Raw genomic sequence first — 17,232 nt, forward strand, 5'->3', positions numbered from 1 at the left:
TCTGGGTTGAAAATGTCAGATAATTTGTCCAGGCTGAAAAACAGTCTGAATGCAAAAGGGAAGAGAAGCTTGCTTAGCCAACCGGCTAACGCCTGGGACTTCAGGGAGCTGTGGGGCCAAGCTAAAGGAGCCAAGATGATTGATTGAAGATGAGCATAAGGATGGGCCAGACGGTGGTCAAAGAGAGGTTGATCTTCAAATATAAGAAAGTCACAACTCAGAGATGGTGACTAGCTGTTTCCAAACCACACTAGAAACAGAACGAGAGGAAATAGGCCTCTACTGTAGCATGAAGAACTGTGATTAGATAACAGAAAGAACTTCCTGACTACTAGCATGCAGAGAAGCTAGACAAAATTACCAAGGGATGTTACATAAAATGCAAACATGGGGAAGGTGGTGACTAGCAATAAAGAACTGAATAAAAGTATGAGAGGGCTGGTAATAAGGATCATGGACAAAAGGGGTCAGACAGGTGGGGAAAGCAAAGGTATCAGATGCAGGTGCTTATAAGGAAAAGAAAAGTGCATGTGTGAGAGATGAATGTTTTTAGGAAAATACTTTCATAATAGAAACATGTATGAAATTTCCATTGGAAATGGAAGTGAAGTGAAAGTCGCTCAGTCATGTCTGACTCTTTGCAACCCCATGGACTATACAGTCCATGGAATTCTCTAGGCCAAAATACTGGAGTGGGTAGCCTTTCCCTTTTCCAGGGGATCTTCCCAACCTAGGAATCAAACCTAGGTCTCCCGCAATTGTAGGCGGCTTCTTTACCAGCTGAGCCACAAGAGAAGCCCAAGAATACTGGGGTGCGTAGTCTATCCCTTCTCCAGGGGATCTTCCCAACCCAGGAATTGAACTGGGGTCTCCTGCATTGCAGGTGGATTCTTTACCAGCTCTTCTAGGACTGGAATCATGTGGGGGAACAGACTAAGGAGCTGTTAATTCCCCTCTGAATCTTTCAGGTTTCTTATCTCCTAGGCAGATTAGCGTCAGTGGTATATCCATCCTAATGGTCTAACAATTTTGGGGAGCATCTCAGTGTGGGAGGTCATTGGAATAAGACTGCACACCCCAGGTGCTTGGGGAAGAGGAGGATTTCTCCTTTCACACACACGTGAAAATCAGACATGGGGAGAAAGTGGCAGCCAACAAGCCAGGCAGGATCCCCGTGGCAGGAAACTTACAATCTAATAATGGAGACAGACACCAAATAATAATTACACAAATAGCCATATCATTACAATTGATCATAATAAAGAAAAGGTGCAGGAAGCTGTGAGAACACAGACTAAGGGTTGTTCTAATCCTTCCCCGAGGATTAGAAAATTCACAAAAACAAAAGTCACCTTGTTAAAACCTTGGGCATTGTATCATTTATGTCCCTCTGTGAGGGATTCTTGCCCCCCAGTCACTGCTAATACCCTAAGGTGTGGATTTTGAAGTCACTCTGGCTCACTGGGGACCTCAGATAGGAGCAAACCCCCAAGGAAATTTTCTCATTGCCAAGATCAAGCAGCCATGATTTAGGCAGAGTGATTCTCTAAGGGCCATAATGGCCTATCAGCTGAAAATCAGGATCAGAAAGACTTTGAAGAGTTCTTCACCTGCCAGATAAACAGGGCGAAAGTCAGTGAAGAGAATAAAGAACTAACACACTGAAAATTATACTCGAAACTGGCCCCCCAAAATGACCATGTCTCCAAATTGCTATATCTTCAGCCACCTATTCAGATATGGGTGGCTTTGCTAGTATATTCTAGTGTTAACTGCAAGGTGTGTCCAGAGCTTTTGAATGCTGAGCCATTGATCATGGGGAGCCATGATCCTAGAGAGGCAGGGCCCCACTCTGTTTTTCCCGGTTTCTCTCCCAGTAGGGTGGGAGGTGCTGGCCTTTGTGGGGAGCTGGGGTGGGCTTCTTCGCCCTCAAAAGACCCTAGAGCAGCCACTGAGGAGTAGAGAAGGGCCTGACAGACTATGTGGCATTAGCAAGTGACTTCTCAACCTCAGTTTCCTCATTTAGAAAATGGCGGAATTAAAAAAAGAAAAAGAAAATGGTGGAAGTGTGGTTGAGAGGTGGGGGTTAGGTGAGAGGATGTTCCAGGAAGCACTCAGTGAAGAGAAGCCTTCCTTATCATTAGGCAAATCATATGAAGAGCCAGAACAAAACCTTTTAGGACATGCCTTATCTCCCTCTCACCAGTCCCCTCACAGACCCCTCCCCTTGCTCCGTCAATCACACAACCTGTCCTGCCCAAAGCCAGCTAACACCTGCAGCCCAGTCTGGCAAGCTTTATCTCTGTCAAGGCTTGCTCTCTGAACCTTCTTCATTCACACTCAGGTGTAAATGACTGACAAGGCTTCTAGGTTTCCTTCTGTTTGCAGGGGACAAACTGCCAGGAGCTTTAACATTTTTACCAGAGATTGAAACCTAAAGAGGCATGAGGGCACCCTACTGGCACTGCTGGCAAATGGAGAAGGATTTCAGAGGGCAGTGGAACTGGGGACTGCCTCTTCAAGACCTTGAAATTCCATCTACCCAATGTTGGGGGCTGGCACCTTCTGCCTTCACTTGCATCTTAGCCAGACACAGAGGCTCAGAACTGGCAGGGCTTCTGCAGTCATTCAGTCTGACCTTCACCCTTTACAAATGAGGAAACTGAGGCCCAGAGATGGGTGGGTGCCTGTCACAAGCCAAATGGCCAGTTAGTGACCAGCTGAAAAGAGAAACCATGTCTCCTGATTTTCTAACCCAATGGTCTTATGAATTCTCATCTCTAGATGGCTGTGCACATCCCATCCCAGTAGGTACACAACATCTCCATGCCAAGAGACCAGCTTTGGGTCTCCCTGATGCCCAAAACGGTGGTTTTTTATTTGATTTGATTTAATGGAATTGACCAGTGTCTTGGGTGTTATGGAGTCCCAGCCCTGGAATTCTGCTTCTGTTCAGACTGGGGCTGCATGCCACAGCCACAGTCATGCAAGGGGGACAGAAAGGCTTGCTGTTCGGGTTGGAAAAGAAATCAGTTGCTGAAACATTGGTCTTTTTGAAAGTTCCAACCACAGGGGCTGGCTGGCAGAGCCACTGTCTGGGCTCCCCTGGAGGATCCGGCCCTCCCCTTCAGTCTGGGAGTTAGTTTAGGAAGCTGGCCCAGCCTCAGCAGAAGATCCGGAGGGCAGCACTTGCCCCAGGAGCTCCAGCCTTCCCTCAGAGCCTGGGAGCCCCCGAAGGCACTCAGGGCCGGGAACTTCCTCCCGCCTCCACAACGGAGCCCGCCTCCACAACGGAGCCAGCCCAGGCTGGCCCCGAGGCTCCCTGAGCACTTTTTCTTCTGAGCCTGGGAAAGAGTTTCCAGTTGATCCCGCCCTAGCCCAGCAGCTATAGAGGGAGAGCTAGAGCGTGAGAGGGAGGTACAGAGAAAGAGAGAGGAACCAACCCCAGCCAGGCAAGAGAGAGAGAGAGAAATCAACTCCAGTCAGGCTATCAAGATTTTCCTGGGCAACAGTGACAATGAAGGGGGAAAGACTGGAGGAGCCTCAGCTCATGGAAGAGCCCCAGCTTGTAGAGGACCCCGAATTCATGGAGGAGGCACAGTTCCTGGAGGAGCTACAGCTTGAGGTTGTAGAAAGTGGGTCAGGTTTGGGTCCAGAAGATCTGGGTTCGAGTCCCGACTTTGCCACCAATCTGATGCTTGAGCTTGAGTAAGTAACTCCCTGCCTTTCTGTGGGCTGCTTTCCCCACTTACAAAATGAGAGAGGGGAGAGAGAAAATGGGTTTCTTGACTCTCTTCCAATTCAGATATTTTGGAAGATCACACCTGTAGCATCTTGTTGTGTATAGATGGGATGTGTGGACACATGAATATGTCATTGAAGCCCTGAAGGTTGGAAGGATGGGAGGAAGAAGGGATTCACAAAAGCAAGAAAGGGAAAGGAGAAGATGGTAAATGTGTAAAAAAGTCATAACCCCAAGAGAGGATCTAGGCTGAATAGAACTTTAGGGTCCACTTTGAAAACTCAAGGATGATGGACTTGGAATGATTTAGTAATGAGACCAAGGTGTTTGGGGGTGTGGTCAAGGTATAGTTGCTAATGAGCTCTCCACCAAATGTCTCCCAGTGACCCCTTCAGCCCCAAAGCTCAGCTCCTCAAACCAGAATGTGTTTTTTGAGTTCTTCGTGTGTGTCTTTGGAGAAATTATCATTTGAACTAGGGGGATTTTCTGGTCTTGGATGTTTGCATTTGCTCTAAAAGACTGCCTAAGAAGAAGGACTAGACTGGCCCTTTGTCTTAGAAATCTGGTTTCCAGATCTGAAAGAGACACGGGTACCCCAGTGTTCATCGCAGCACTGTTTATAATTGCCAGGACATGGAAGCAACCTAGATGCTCATCAGCAGACGAATGGATAAGGAAGCTGTGGTACATATACATTATGGAATATTACTCAGCCATTAAAAAGAATTCATTTGAATCAGTTCTAATGAGATGGATGAAATTGGAGCCCATTATACGGAGTGAAGTAAGCCAGAAAGATAAAGACCAATACAGTATACTAGCGTATATATATGGGATTTAAAAAGATGGTAACGATAACCCTATATGCAAAACAGAAAAAAAGACACAGATGTACAGAACAGACTTTTAGACTCTGTGGGAGAAGGCGAGGGTGGGATATTCCGAGAGAACAGCATTGAAATAAGTATACTATCAAGGGTGAAACAGATCACCAGCCCAGGTTGGATGCATGAGACAAGTAACCAGGGCTGGTGCACTGGGAATGGGGTGGAGAGGGAGGCGGGAGGGGGGAACACATGTAAATCCATGGCTGATTCATGTCAATGTATGGCAAAAACCACTACAATATTGTAATTAGCCTCCAACTAATAAAATTAAATGGAAAAAAAAGAAATCTGGTTTCTTGGTAAAGCTCCACTTTCACCAGAACCACCGCTGCATGACTCAATGCAGGGCCCTTTGAGAATTTGACTGCTGCTATATATAGCTGCTCTCCCCCTCACTTATGCACAGATGAGATACCAGAAACCAATCTGCTTGGTGAAAGTTGGTGTTTGGTACCTTTCACTGCATTCTGATTCCTTCATAGTGGACCATCTCTCCCTGGATTATATGATGAGGGTCCATAGCCACAGTAGGTGACACTTCACTAACCAGAGAGAGCTCCTTGCCAGGCGAGGCTTGAGAGCTCAGGGCTGCCTACATGGCAGATCTCCAATGTCCTCTGCCAACTGTGTACCCACCAGCCTCTCTACTGCAGTGGGGAGGGTGAGTAGAAGAGAAGCCGGCCCCACCTGTCAGGCACCTGCCTACTGCCCTAGTGCCCTCACCCTCAGAGTCACACACTCTGCTTCCTTGCTGCTAGCCCACCTTCTTCTTAGCTCAGTTTGTTCAACAATCATTTCTTGTCCCTCAGTTAATCAGTCATAGAGTCTGGTGGTTGCAAGGGAATCTTAGAATTCCCGCAGGGAATAGTGCTGCACTATATAGGGCCCTAAGGTCCTCCTTGGTGCCTTGGCATCTGCTGAAGGGAAAGAACAGAGAAAGGAAGGAGAGAGTTGGGGGCAGGGGAAGAGAGGCCGGGGTGAAGGTGAATTTGAAGGAGGGAAGGAGAAGAGGAAAGAGTTTAAGAGGAGGACACAAAGAAAGACAGGAGGCATTGTGCCACTGCCTTCATCTCCAAATAGATGTTACACCTCCAAACAAACAAGGTCACAAATAAAAATCTGTGTGTGTCTTTTAAACTTGAAGGGGTTTGGGTCTTCACGTGGTTTAATTTTCCTCACCACAGTATTTTCAAGCTGGGCTGCCCTGAACTAGAAAGCATCTCCCGGTGGGTGGTGGAAGTTAGGGAGTTCTGGGAGCCTGGGGAGTGGAACGGGCAGAGCTCCCTGCCTCAGCCCTGCCTCCCTCAGAGCAGTTTTGTTTCTGGGGACTTTGCATTCAGAGACCCTGAGAGAGTCCAAGTTGGATGGGGTGGGGGCGGGGGGTAGTGGAATGGGGAATGATTATCTGTTTAATAAGAGCAAAAAGGGCTCTAAGCCCCTGAAGGGTCTTAACTCTTCAGCAGAAACAGGAATCTTGTAAAGCATCCCCAGGGGGTGGACACACTACTTCAGCCTGAAGGCATCTACCCACAAGCGGGTTCCCTTGTTGGTCAGCCCTGATTGTTAGATAGTCCTTGTGTTTAGCCCACATTGGCACAATCTTTCTGGCCTACAGAACACTTTGGCTCCACTGCTCATGTTCTTGCTGCGGGCCTCCTTTGTCTCTTGACCACCCGGGGAGCCAGCTCAGAGAAAGGGGTGTTGCTGGCCTCCCAGGGAAGACGGTGTTCCCAGCTCGGGACACCACGCACTCCACGCTTCTCAGCCGGAGGTGACTGGGCCCCATGTGAGCACTGGGCTGGACAGGCAGGCTACTGATGTGGGCTTGGGGGCACTCCAGCCAAAGCAGCCCCTGGGGCCAAGGCTGAGGAAGTCCGCTCCACAGAGGGCACTGTCCAAGTTAAGTGAGGTCTAGTGAGGAATTCTCAGCAGGGAAAATAGCTTGAGGGAAGGAGCACTTGACCAAGAATAAGGGCCCTGTGTTCTGCTGCAAACTGCAGGCTTGGCCAGGGCTGGCACCTGAAAGGAGGAAAATAGTAAGGGCCGGGGCCCTAGCCCTAGAGGAAGGCGTGAGGGAGGCAGGCTCAGGATGGCATCCTGGCCATTCAGCCCTCTAAAGCCCTGCCGGCTTTACATTGCAGGAGGAAATAAAGCCATGCTTGTTGGCGGTGGGGACCTTCTGTGTGCATTATACAGAAAGCACTGTTCCCCTCAAGCACAGTAAACAGGCGCTGGTGGTGTGCAAGATCATTTTAGGTGGTACGTGGACTAACTTTTTCTATTTTTTATAGCTATTTATTTATTCAACATGTATGGAGGGGGAGGAGTGTGTCTAACACATACACTGTATGATTTCTAAAATATTTCTGAGCAGGAGGCAGTTTTAAAAAGTGAATCTCCTGTGAGCTGTTTTAGAGAAAATGTTAAATAAATAAGATTTCCCATGTGGCTTAGGGGTAAAGAATCCACCTGCCCATGCACGACACTTGGGTTCCATCCCTTGGTCGAGAAGATCCCCTGGAGAAGTAAGTGGCAACCCACACCAGTATTCTTGCCTGGGAAGTCCCACGGACAGAGGAGCCTGGCAGGTTGCAGTCCATGGGGTTGCAAAAGAGTCGGTACAGGGCTGAGTGACTGACTAAACAACAACAAAAAAAGAACAATACTGGTGGTCCTCAAACATGGCCTAAATCTTGAAAGTGGTAGGCAAATCACTGGATTTGGGGCCATCCGACCACACTCGTGTTAGCAGAGGTAGGCAAGGGGAGCCATACTGTATGATTTGAGATCATCTTATCCATGTAGGGGCTCCTCTGGTGGCTCAGCTGGTAAAGAATCCGCCTGCAATGCTGGGGACCTGGGTTTGATCCCTGGGTTGGGAAGGGCCCCAGGAGAAGGGAATAACTACCCACTCCAGTATTCTGGTCTGGAAAATCTCATGGACTATCCATGGGGTTGCAAAGAGTTGGACACGACTGAGCGACTTTCACTTTTTAACTTATCCATGTACACCTAGCTTGAAGGCCCCCTCTGACAGCCCACTTCCAAGTGTAAGAACATGCTGCTATTTTTATATCTCTGATGTCCTGCTCTGCCCCGTGACACTCAACACTCCAGATCAGCAGCAGGCCTTTCCCCTGGCTCCAGGCACCGCCTCTACCACGCTCTGGGACACAGTCGCTGATAAGTTGGTGGGGCTGTCCTCACCACCTTCCACTCATTTCTTCTCAGCATTGTTCACAGGCACATTCAGCTCCAATTTAAGGAGTATTTCCGGGAAGTAAGTCAAAGAGGTTCCAATCTTTCTCTGAATGCACAAAGCCCCAGTAGAAGGACAGGAAATATGTCACTGTGGCAATTTTGCATGGACTGGCGCCAATTTCTGGACAGATTCAGGCAAGATTCGGTGGGAAATTTGTATAAAATCAAACTGTACAAGAGGGTTCCCATTTCTACGAGGAATTTGTGATGGGCCCCTTCCTCCTTCCATTGCCCTGAGATAGGGAACATGATTATTAGTCCTGCTTCCTCCTGGGGCTCACCTTGCGGATTGTGAGGTGAGCCCTAGAAGGAAGTGGAAAGGTGATCGAGGTTTTGGGTCTGTTCTGCCTTCCGCCTGGATTGTATCTGAGGAGCCTTGCATGTCTTTGCTATGGTGTCCTTGGAACTGTCTTTAGCCAAAGGCTCAAGCCGAGACAGCTGAGCTTCCAACACCTCTAAGAAAGGAAATACTACAACATCCTTTGGTGGTCCAGTCCAGTGTTTAATAACCTTTGCTCTGTGAGACTGTTCTTCCCAAATTTTGTCCTCCTGCTTTCTGATCCACCTCTTTGTATGCTTAATGGTAGTTTTGATGCCCTTTGTCAGTTTTCTTTTCCAAATTAACAAAATCTATTATAAAAAATTTGAACCAGCTTGTATTTCTCTATCCCTTAGACAACCTCCAAATTCTCTACCAGAAACTTCATTATGTCCTCTGTAACAGCTTTAGCCAGTCACCCCCATCTCTCTTACCAGTGACACACATTTTGCAAGATGGCCGGTTTGAAAAAGAGCAAAATTAACTGAACCTCAGAGGACCTAATCACCTGCCCTAACTCCTTGAGCTAGCTGTTCCACGGGAGACTGGAGCAGTATAGGGTTTCATTAGTGGCCAGTGGCCATGGAATAGAGAAGGAAGATGACCTCAGAGTTCCTACAGGCTTCTTCTCTATTTAGAGCATCCAGGATCATGCTTACTCCTTAATAATACTAAATTATGTACTTCTGATTCATTGCAGCCTCTGTCTTTAGCCACACAGATCCATTCTTGTATCTGTCACATTTTGGTTGTTCTTATATTCATTATCCACGTTGGGGATTATCCATAGGAGTCACTGACTCCTAGGTTGCTAGCACACCCCCACCTGAGCGAGCTGCTCTGTGGGTACTCAGGCATGCAGAGTCACTTTGACACCAGTCCAAGTCAAACATAAATAAAAAAGATTCTTGCAAAAAGAAATCATCCACTCACACACAGATTCCAAATACAATTACAGTTGAATTTCATGTAGCTGGGGTAACATTGGACCTGTGGCATGGATAATACAAAATAAAAGTTACACCCCCAAAAAATCACGTATAGCTAGCTTTTAAATTGCAGTAGGGGCCTAGTTTTTTTTTTTCCAGTAGTTCTGCTTTCCTAATTATTTGGGCCAATGTGAAAGTGAGCCTGCATTCCTGGAGTATACAGAAACTAGGAGACGAACCTGGGTGTAGGGAGAAGCTAAGCTGAGACCAGGTGTTGCCACAGACATTTCTCAAAGTGGAAAAGCCTCCCAGAAATACTTGAGAGTTGGCTTTCAGAAATCTTCTCTGTGTGTCTTAGGTGTGTGTCATATGGTTGTTTATGCAACGGACTTGTCCAGGAAGGTCTAAGGGGTTTGTCCGCAGGTATCTAGCTTGCTTTGGGGAGACATAGAGCCAGGGAGTTGACCAGAAATCACAGTTTTCTTCTCCTTCCTCACAGCCTGATGGCTGTTGCACTGTGCCTGGTCTGGTCACCTGACCTGTGCAAGTCTGAAGGAGGTGGTGCAATTCATCTGAAGAAAATCACATCTGAGACAGGAAGGGGCACGGCAGCCTCTTCAGCCAAGGATTTATGTATCTGTCACAGGAGGGAAGTGTGAGCTGAGAAATGACTCCCAGAAGTGCTAGAATTGGAAGAGGCAACACTGCTACCTTTCACAGTCAGTAGTGTATTCATGTGAAATCTGGGCTACCTCAGGAGGCCAGCATCCTGGCCCTTCCTCCCTTCCTCAAGTCCATCCTCCCTCCTCGCTCCCCTTCTCCCTCCCTTGCTCCTTGCTCTGGCTCCACATACACTTAAGAAAACAGAGCAGAGCTGGCCAGGTGCATCCCACCAGGGACCAAGCTGTAGGTGAAGGAAAGAGGCTTGCTACTGCTTTTTGCCTAGCAGTGAGAAACCAAGGGGACGGACCCTAGACCCTTGAGCCAGTCATAACCCCTTGCAGCAGATGTCATGTCACCATGACAGGCACTGTAGCAACCTAGGGGAATGGGGTTCCTCTGGTCCCTGCAGCCCACAGAGGCCAGGGGGTTCATTCAATCTGGCTCTATCTATACTTAATTCTTTGCGGATTTTGTGAATCGATTTTTGCATTTTTGCCTGCCGGGCGCGTTTTGGCTATGGGCCTCGGCAACATCATTAGACTCTCGTGGTATCTCTGGGGAATATAAGATGGGCTGCAGGACTCCATCTATTGGGCTCTATTGTCTGGATAACTTCTAGCCTCTCCAGTGCCAAGGGACCCCAGCTGCAACATCCAACCCACTGCTCAGGTCTGTTCCTGGCACCGATGGAAACAGACTCCTGGCATCTAAGTGCAGCTCTTTGTGTGTTCCTTTCCTATTCTTTGTCTCCAGGGCAGGGGCTTGGCCAAGGGAGCAGATTCCCCGCCATGACAAAGACCAGGTGATGGTAGTCACGCTCTTCTTCTCAGGAAGCAAGGAGTGCGCCACGCCAGGCCTTGAAGGGTGAGTGACACCCTGGCTCGGGATCTCGGCCCTCCTCACCAGCACATGGTCTGTCCGTTAAGTGGGAGGCGATGAGTCTGAATTCAGGGGAAATGCCTCTCTCTGGGGAGGAGATTTTATCTCCTTTGTTGTAAACCTAAATGTCAAATCTGAAACATTCTCAGCCTGGATAGAGGAAGCAGGCACATTCCTCAGAAAATGGCCAACTGGGTAGAATTTGGTTTTGACTCTCTTTCTTCTCCCTCATTCTGCTTTCTAGCACAAGCTCCCTCAAAATACCCCTAGCTGCTCGGGGTGATAGATAGCACATGTTCCAGAACTTTCCTGATCTCCCTGTCTCTTAACCATCCTCCTGCGGGAAGCTTGCTTTCTGCTACTGCTAATGTGATACTGTGAATCCAGTCAAGGTGTAAACAGCTGGTAGTAACTGAACATTGCTTCCCCTGCCCAAGTCACAATTCTCTTTAGACCTGGACCTTTGCCAAGAGTAAGCACTGTGAGAACTTCAGGCTTAGCTGGGAGCTAGCAGAGCTGACCTTTTCGGGCAAGGTTCCTCTGACCTTTACCTCTCAAATCATACCAAGCAGGCAGCTACCCTCTCCATCCACATATAAAGCCATCCCTGGGGATGCTGTTGACGTTAGCAGAGGGGACTGGGAGAGTCCTGGCTCTGCCCTGACCCTCATAGAAGCCCAAACAGAGGGGGAGGACTCCAGCTGAGCCTAAATTCGGCCTAGGCCCCTGTGCCCTCCCCCCAAGTGGCAAAGTGGTAAAGAATCTGCCTGCCAATGCAGGAGACTCAGGAGACCCCCCTGGGTCAGGAAGATCCCCTGGAGGAAGAAATGGCAACCCACACCAGTATTCTTGCCTGGAGAATCCCATGGACAGAGGAGCCTGGTGCGCTAGTCTATAGGGTCGCAAAGAATCAGACGCAACCTAGCACGCACACCTTCCTGCCACCAGCCAGGCAGGCACTTTGGGAAGATGCTAGGAAGAGAGTAGAAATCCTTCCTGGCTGTGTGTGTGTGTGTATGTGTGTATACCTGATTTAAATATCCTTGTAATAGCAAAACCATCCTCGTTTGAAGGGAGGAGCTCTAACCACTTACAGAGCTAGGGTTACAGTCCTTCTGAGGGGTCTGTTGCAAAGCTATTTTTGGCTCATTTGCTCTTCTTTCCTCCTTGAGTCCTGTTCCTCCCCAGGCCCCTCAGGAGCCCCCCCTCTCTGCCTCCTTCCCAGTGTCTGTGCTCACACAGGCTTATGCAGGGGAAGTAACCTCTAGCCAAGTGATTCTCTCATCCAACACATTTTCCGAGATGGTCCCACCGCTCCTTTACAGAAGAGTGGGGACAAAGACTGTCTGGGCTGGTGTAACGACCTCTTCCCCTCCGCCCAAGCACACCGGAATTCCAAATACTCTCGTTTTCTTCGAGCGCAAATGGCTTTTGCTGCTGATCCTTCTGCTCTGGGTTACCCATTTCCTGCTCAACCCTGGCACAGAGAACGTGTCTCTGTAGCAGCTACCTCAGGGTAATTTGAGAAGGAGCTCTAGGCCACCACATGTGGAAAAGGAATCAGAGAAGACACATGTGGAATAAGAATCTCCTCAAGAAAGATGTTGAACTTTTGCAAAGGGCCTGAATATTACAGAAATACCAGCACCGGATGTTTCTCTGGTGCCAGCATCATTTAGTCTAAGGTGATTTTATTGTTGTTGTTGTTATTATTATTATTATTATTATTATATCCTCCCAGTTCCAGATACTCAAAAGAAATCCCTGACACTGTTCCATCTGCCTTAGGGAGTCAGCAACCACTCATGTCCTGGCTGTGTGAAAGTCTTAGGCACACGTACCTCTATCGTGTCTGGAACACTCAGCTTGTACCTGCGGTATCTTGATTGCTTTCTGCCTACTCAGTCAACTGTGCCGTGTCACTGAGCCTGTTTGGGTGGGGAGAGTGGGAAAATGGAGCAAGCACTTCAGGAGGAAGCCTTCTGTTTCCCCTCCCCAACTCCTCAGCTCTCTCTCCTTGTTCTATGTCTCAGGCGTCTGGACTCTAGTCCTGACAAGGCCCAACACCCCCTGCTCAGAGGGCATAGTTGTGCTCACCTGTGTGTCCGCTCCTCCTCCTCTCCCCAGTCCCCGGAGCTGGTGGCAACTTGCTGTCTGTCTGGCCACTGAGCCCACCTGAAGATGTCGGGCCAGTTCCTTCTGGCCTTTTCCTCATCCCATGCCAAGGATGCTCATGGGCTGGAAAGAGCTACTCCAGCAGACTTCTTCCCCCTCAAAGTGAGAAAGCAGGAGCCCTGCTTACATTCATTTAGTCCCATCCTTTGTTTCACCCATTTCTGCATGTGTGCATGTTAGTTGCTTCAGTTGTTTCTGACTCTTTGCAGCCCTCTGGACTGTAGCCCACCAGGCTCCTCTGTCCATGCGAATTCTTTAGGCAAGAATATTGGAGCAGGTTGAAATGCCCTCCTCCAGGGGATCTTCCCGACCCGGGGATCAAACCCACATCTCTTTATGTCTCCTGCATTGGTAGGCAGGTTCTTTACCAACAGCGCTACCTGGGAAGCCCCTTCACCCATTTCTAGACCCATGTTTTTCTGTAGCACTGATTTTGGAGCACTGATTCACAAAACTGCAGCCCTGGGCTTCCCTGGTGGCTTAGTCGGTAAGGAATCTGCCTGGATCAGGAAGATCCCATGGAAAAGGGAATGGCTACCCACTCCAATATTCTTGCCTGGAGAATCCCATGGACAGAGGAGCCTAGCGGGCTACAGTCCATGAGGTTGCAAGAGTTGGACACAACTTACTAAACCAAACCAAACCATTCTAGGGTAACCCCAGAATGCAGGCCTGGGGCCCAGACAAAAGCTGCTGAGTAAACTAAAGGTGTTGCCCCCAATTCTGCCTTTCTATAGCATTCTTCCATCCCCCTTTTCTGTGCCCTGTACTCCCTCGCTCCAGTGCCCAGACTATGGCTGTCTCCTGCATGTCTGGAGCCCCAGATGCCAGGCAAGAGTGCCTGCTCTACACTGAGGATTTTTCCATGTGCTCCTTTGGAGCCCTAGGGACTCACCAGAGTGATCTTGAGGGCAAGCAGAGACTCCAGCCAATGGGATTCCATGGGCATCATCCCAACTTCAACTTGAGTAGCTCTGCTCTCATCTGTTTTATAAACTGAGTTTTCTATGTGAGACTCTGTTTGAAGGAAAGGGTTGCCTTTTTTAAGAAAAAAAATCACAACCCTAGGCCTTTCTCTCTCCATACCAAACTAACCTACTCCTTCCTTGTCCTCTTTCCTCTGGCTTGAACTCTGCTAGGGGATAATGGGGGGTAATGCTAATCAAAGAACCACCCCCATGGATGTGTTAGGTGACTACAGGCCAGCTGGCAACGCCAGTGCCTTCACCCAGTGAAGACGGTGATGAGAGCAGGCAAGTTGGCACTCTGCTCCCCCTCGCCTCACGTGGCTACCTCCTCACCCATCATTAATAACAATCCCTCGCATTTGCATAGCACTTGACAATTTCCAAAGAACTTTCACAGACTTTATCTTATTTGATCCTCTGGAAAGCCTGTGAAGGCCGCCAGGGCAGGGGCTGTTATTTACATTTTACAGACTCAGGAGACTCTTGAGACCATTTAATCATTGGTCCCTCTGAAGAGCTTGCTAAAGGGAACTAGTCAGTATGAGCTTAAGGGCCAGTTAAAAGGAATGAGAGTTGGAATAAGGGTTATGAAAAGAATGATGGGGGAGGGAGATGAGGCTGAAGGGAACTGCAGAACCCACAGTGCCACCAGATCCCCCAGCTTGGTTTGTGAAACTTTTCAGAAATAGACTGGAGCTTTGAGAGGGGCCAACCCAAGGAAACAGAGAGATTTCCCTCCTCCGTGACTCTGACTACTGCCCCCATCTTGTCTCAGCCCCATTTCACAAAGTTGACCTGGTCACGCAGCTCTCTTGGGGGTCAGGAAGCAGAATGTCAAGTCCTAGAACCGGAAAGGCCCACAGAGATCATCTAGTCCCACCTCTCACGTTATAGGACAGGAAACAGAAGCCCAGAGACAGAAAAAGTCTCGTCCAAGGTCACCCAGAGAAGCAGAGACAGAGCTGAGTTGATACCAAGATACTTGCAATCCAGAGTACTTTCCGCTATAACCCACTGCTGCTGCTGCTGCTGCTGCTGTGTGTGTGTGTGTGTGTGTGTATGTGTAGGGGAATGTATGCAGAGGTGTGAAGGAGGGTTGTGCGCTGTGCCTGTCTGGTGAACCACCATGGCCTGGACTTTGTACCTATGTGCAGTGGCTGGGGTTTCAAGCCATTTGTAGGGCCTGGCGTATGATAGGGTGTGAGAAAGACAGAGTTCAGGGTTTCTCTCCCAAGGGGATTCGCCCATATAAACTGCTCCAGGTAATTAAGATCCCAGAAGAATTGGCAGCTGCCTGCTGAACAAATTAGACTCTGCCTTTATGGGCATGTTCTGTGCTGGAGATCAGAGGGCCCTCCCTGATGTTTGGTTCATTAGTCATTGTTCCCTGTCAGAGCAGGCACTCAGAAAATTGGATGTCTGGCAACAGCCTGTATTCAGAAATTAAATAGCAGAAGCAACAATGGCAAGAGCGAGTGTCTGGGACTGTGCTCCATGCACAGTAGGTCCTTGGAAAATGCTTGTTAGCTAACTAATGAACTAAGTAAAGAAAGCCTTTAGTCCTCTGTACTATTCAGAATGAAACAGTGTCAATAACAGATCTGATTGCTTTTCAGCTGAGCCACATTTGAACTTTTTTAATGGGCAGGCTGTTGGGGCCAGGATAAAAAGTAACTGGACCATAGACTTCCTATGCAGATGGCACTGCACAGATCACAGTGCCCACCACTTTAATCTTAGACCTAATCAACTAACTGTACCCTGTCAGCTTGCCCATGACTTCCTTTTGGTTGAATCCAAAAGCGTTTTCCCAATTCTAGTCTTCTTTGGCCAGCACAGAGGCGGCCTTGTGGGGAAGACAGTAAGCTTCCAGAGCATATATGGGAGGGAGTGGGAGCTCCAAGAGGACACCCAGGGCTGGTGGGCTTTAAAATCACCTTCTCCTCCTTCACCATCTTGCCACAGGCCAAGCCTGCCAGGTGAATTTGGATAGACACTTTTAGTATTGTTCTTAAATGTCAGGGAAATATGTTTGTTTTTGTTTTGTTTCTTATACTAAATGTTCTTAGTTCAAAATACCCAGGATTCCTTGCAAAGGTCAGCTAGCATAGCAGGACTAAGAGAGTCTTAGATGCTTTTGGCAGCTGCTAAAGGTTACCGCTGGTGTCTTGTCTATAGGCCAAGGGAGTGAACTCTGTGAGGCTTTCAAATGTCCTTGATGGACTTTTCCACCATGCTAAGAACCATTAGCAAAAGTACTTCTCCAGTTCATCTAGCTATCCAGTCACTCCTTTAAATCCCATCCACCAAGGGAAGAAAGCACTAGAATTTATTGAGCACAGACCTCTTTTTGCCTTTGTTGGGAAGAAGATGTGTTTGAGTGTATGCATGTATGGTGGTGGTGGTGTTTAGTCACTATGTCATGTCCAACTCTTTTGTGACCCCATGGACTGTAGCCCGCCAGTCTCTTCTGTCCACGGGATTTCCCAGGCAAGAACACTGAAGTGGGTTGCCATTTCCTTCTCCAGGGGATCTTCTCCATGCAGGGATTAAAGCCATGTCTCCTGCATAAGCAGGCAGATTCTTTACCCCTGCACCACCAGGGAAGCTCATGTATGTGGGTAGGAGGACTTGGTTGTGTGGAGGGAGTTTCGGTGGTAATGTAGATATACATAAAAATATGTTCAAATCATATGCAAAAAAGATATGGAAATGTATGGGAAATATATTTATGTGTGGATGGAGAGGGATACTTGTGTTGTGAAGGGACAGCTAAAAGGATGGCATCTGGGAGGGTTGGTGTTCTTGTGTGTATGACATATGAGTGTGTAACTGTCTGAGTCTATTCCTGTATTTTTGACTGGAGAGTCAGGATGAGGAAGGTATATGTTAAAGAGGCATGTGTGCCTCTGTATGTGTGTGCGAGTGTGTGTGTGTGGTGAGGGTTTGGTGAGGGTTTGTGAGGATGTATATATCTAGACTATCCTCAAGTCTTAGGCTTGCCTGGGAAGACCATCTTGGCCCCAATTTCTTTTTATCCACTCACAGATATCTTTAAGTTCTCTGCCTCTACTTTATCCTCTTTAGGGAGATATTTTCTACCATGTATTCTCCCCCATTCTGTTTCATGATGTCTATCATCCCTTCCCACTGCCCCCTCTCCCAGGCCACCTGCAGTCTCTACCAACAGAGTGGGGGTGACTCCACCATTGAGAAGGGCAGTGTCAATGATTGGGAAACAATCTCTGAGCCAATGAAATGTCTGCCTAAAGATTGTTCTTGGATCAATGGGAATCCTGTGGATCACCCTTGGACGGATTACCATCATTAAGAAATGTAATATAGATATTCGATCTGAGAATTTTGGTGACTTAATTAAAGCCTTGTTTTTAGTTCTGTTGAGAAGGAA

At 48.2% G+C, this 17,232-nt stretch overlaps 1 protein-coding gene across 6 annotated transcripts in view; it reads left to right on the forward strand.

Moving 5' to 3' along the window:
- TSC22D3 (TSC22 domain family member 3) overlaps positions 1-17,232 on the forward strand; it is a 64,649-nt gene that overhangs the window by 13,259 nt on the left and 34,158 nt on the right. For 4 of the 6 annotated variants that reach the window (XM_043458130.1, XM_043458131.1, XM_043458129.1 and 1 more), the window contains exon 3: positions 10,555-10,665. The exons of the other annotated variants lie outside the window; for them this stretch is intronic. In XM_043458130.1, the coding sequence (XP_043314065.1) occupies positions 10,555-10,665 (111 nt within the window). The remainder of the gene's footprint in view (positions 1-10,554; positions 10,666-17,232) is intronic. 6 annotated transcript variants of the gene reach the window in all.

The sequence above is a fragment of the Cervus canadensis genome, chromosome X (genome assembly GCF_019320065.1).
Source record: "Cervus canadensis isolate Bull #8, Minnesota chromosome X, ASM1932006v1, whole genome shotgun sequence".
In the NCBI taxonomy this organism is placed as follows: Eukaryota; Metazoa; Chordata; class Mammalia; order Artiodactyla; family Cervidae; genus Cervus; species Cervus canadensis.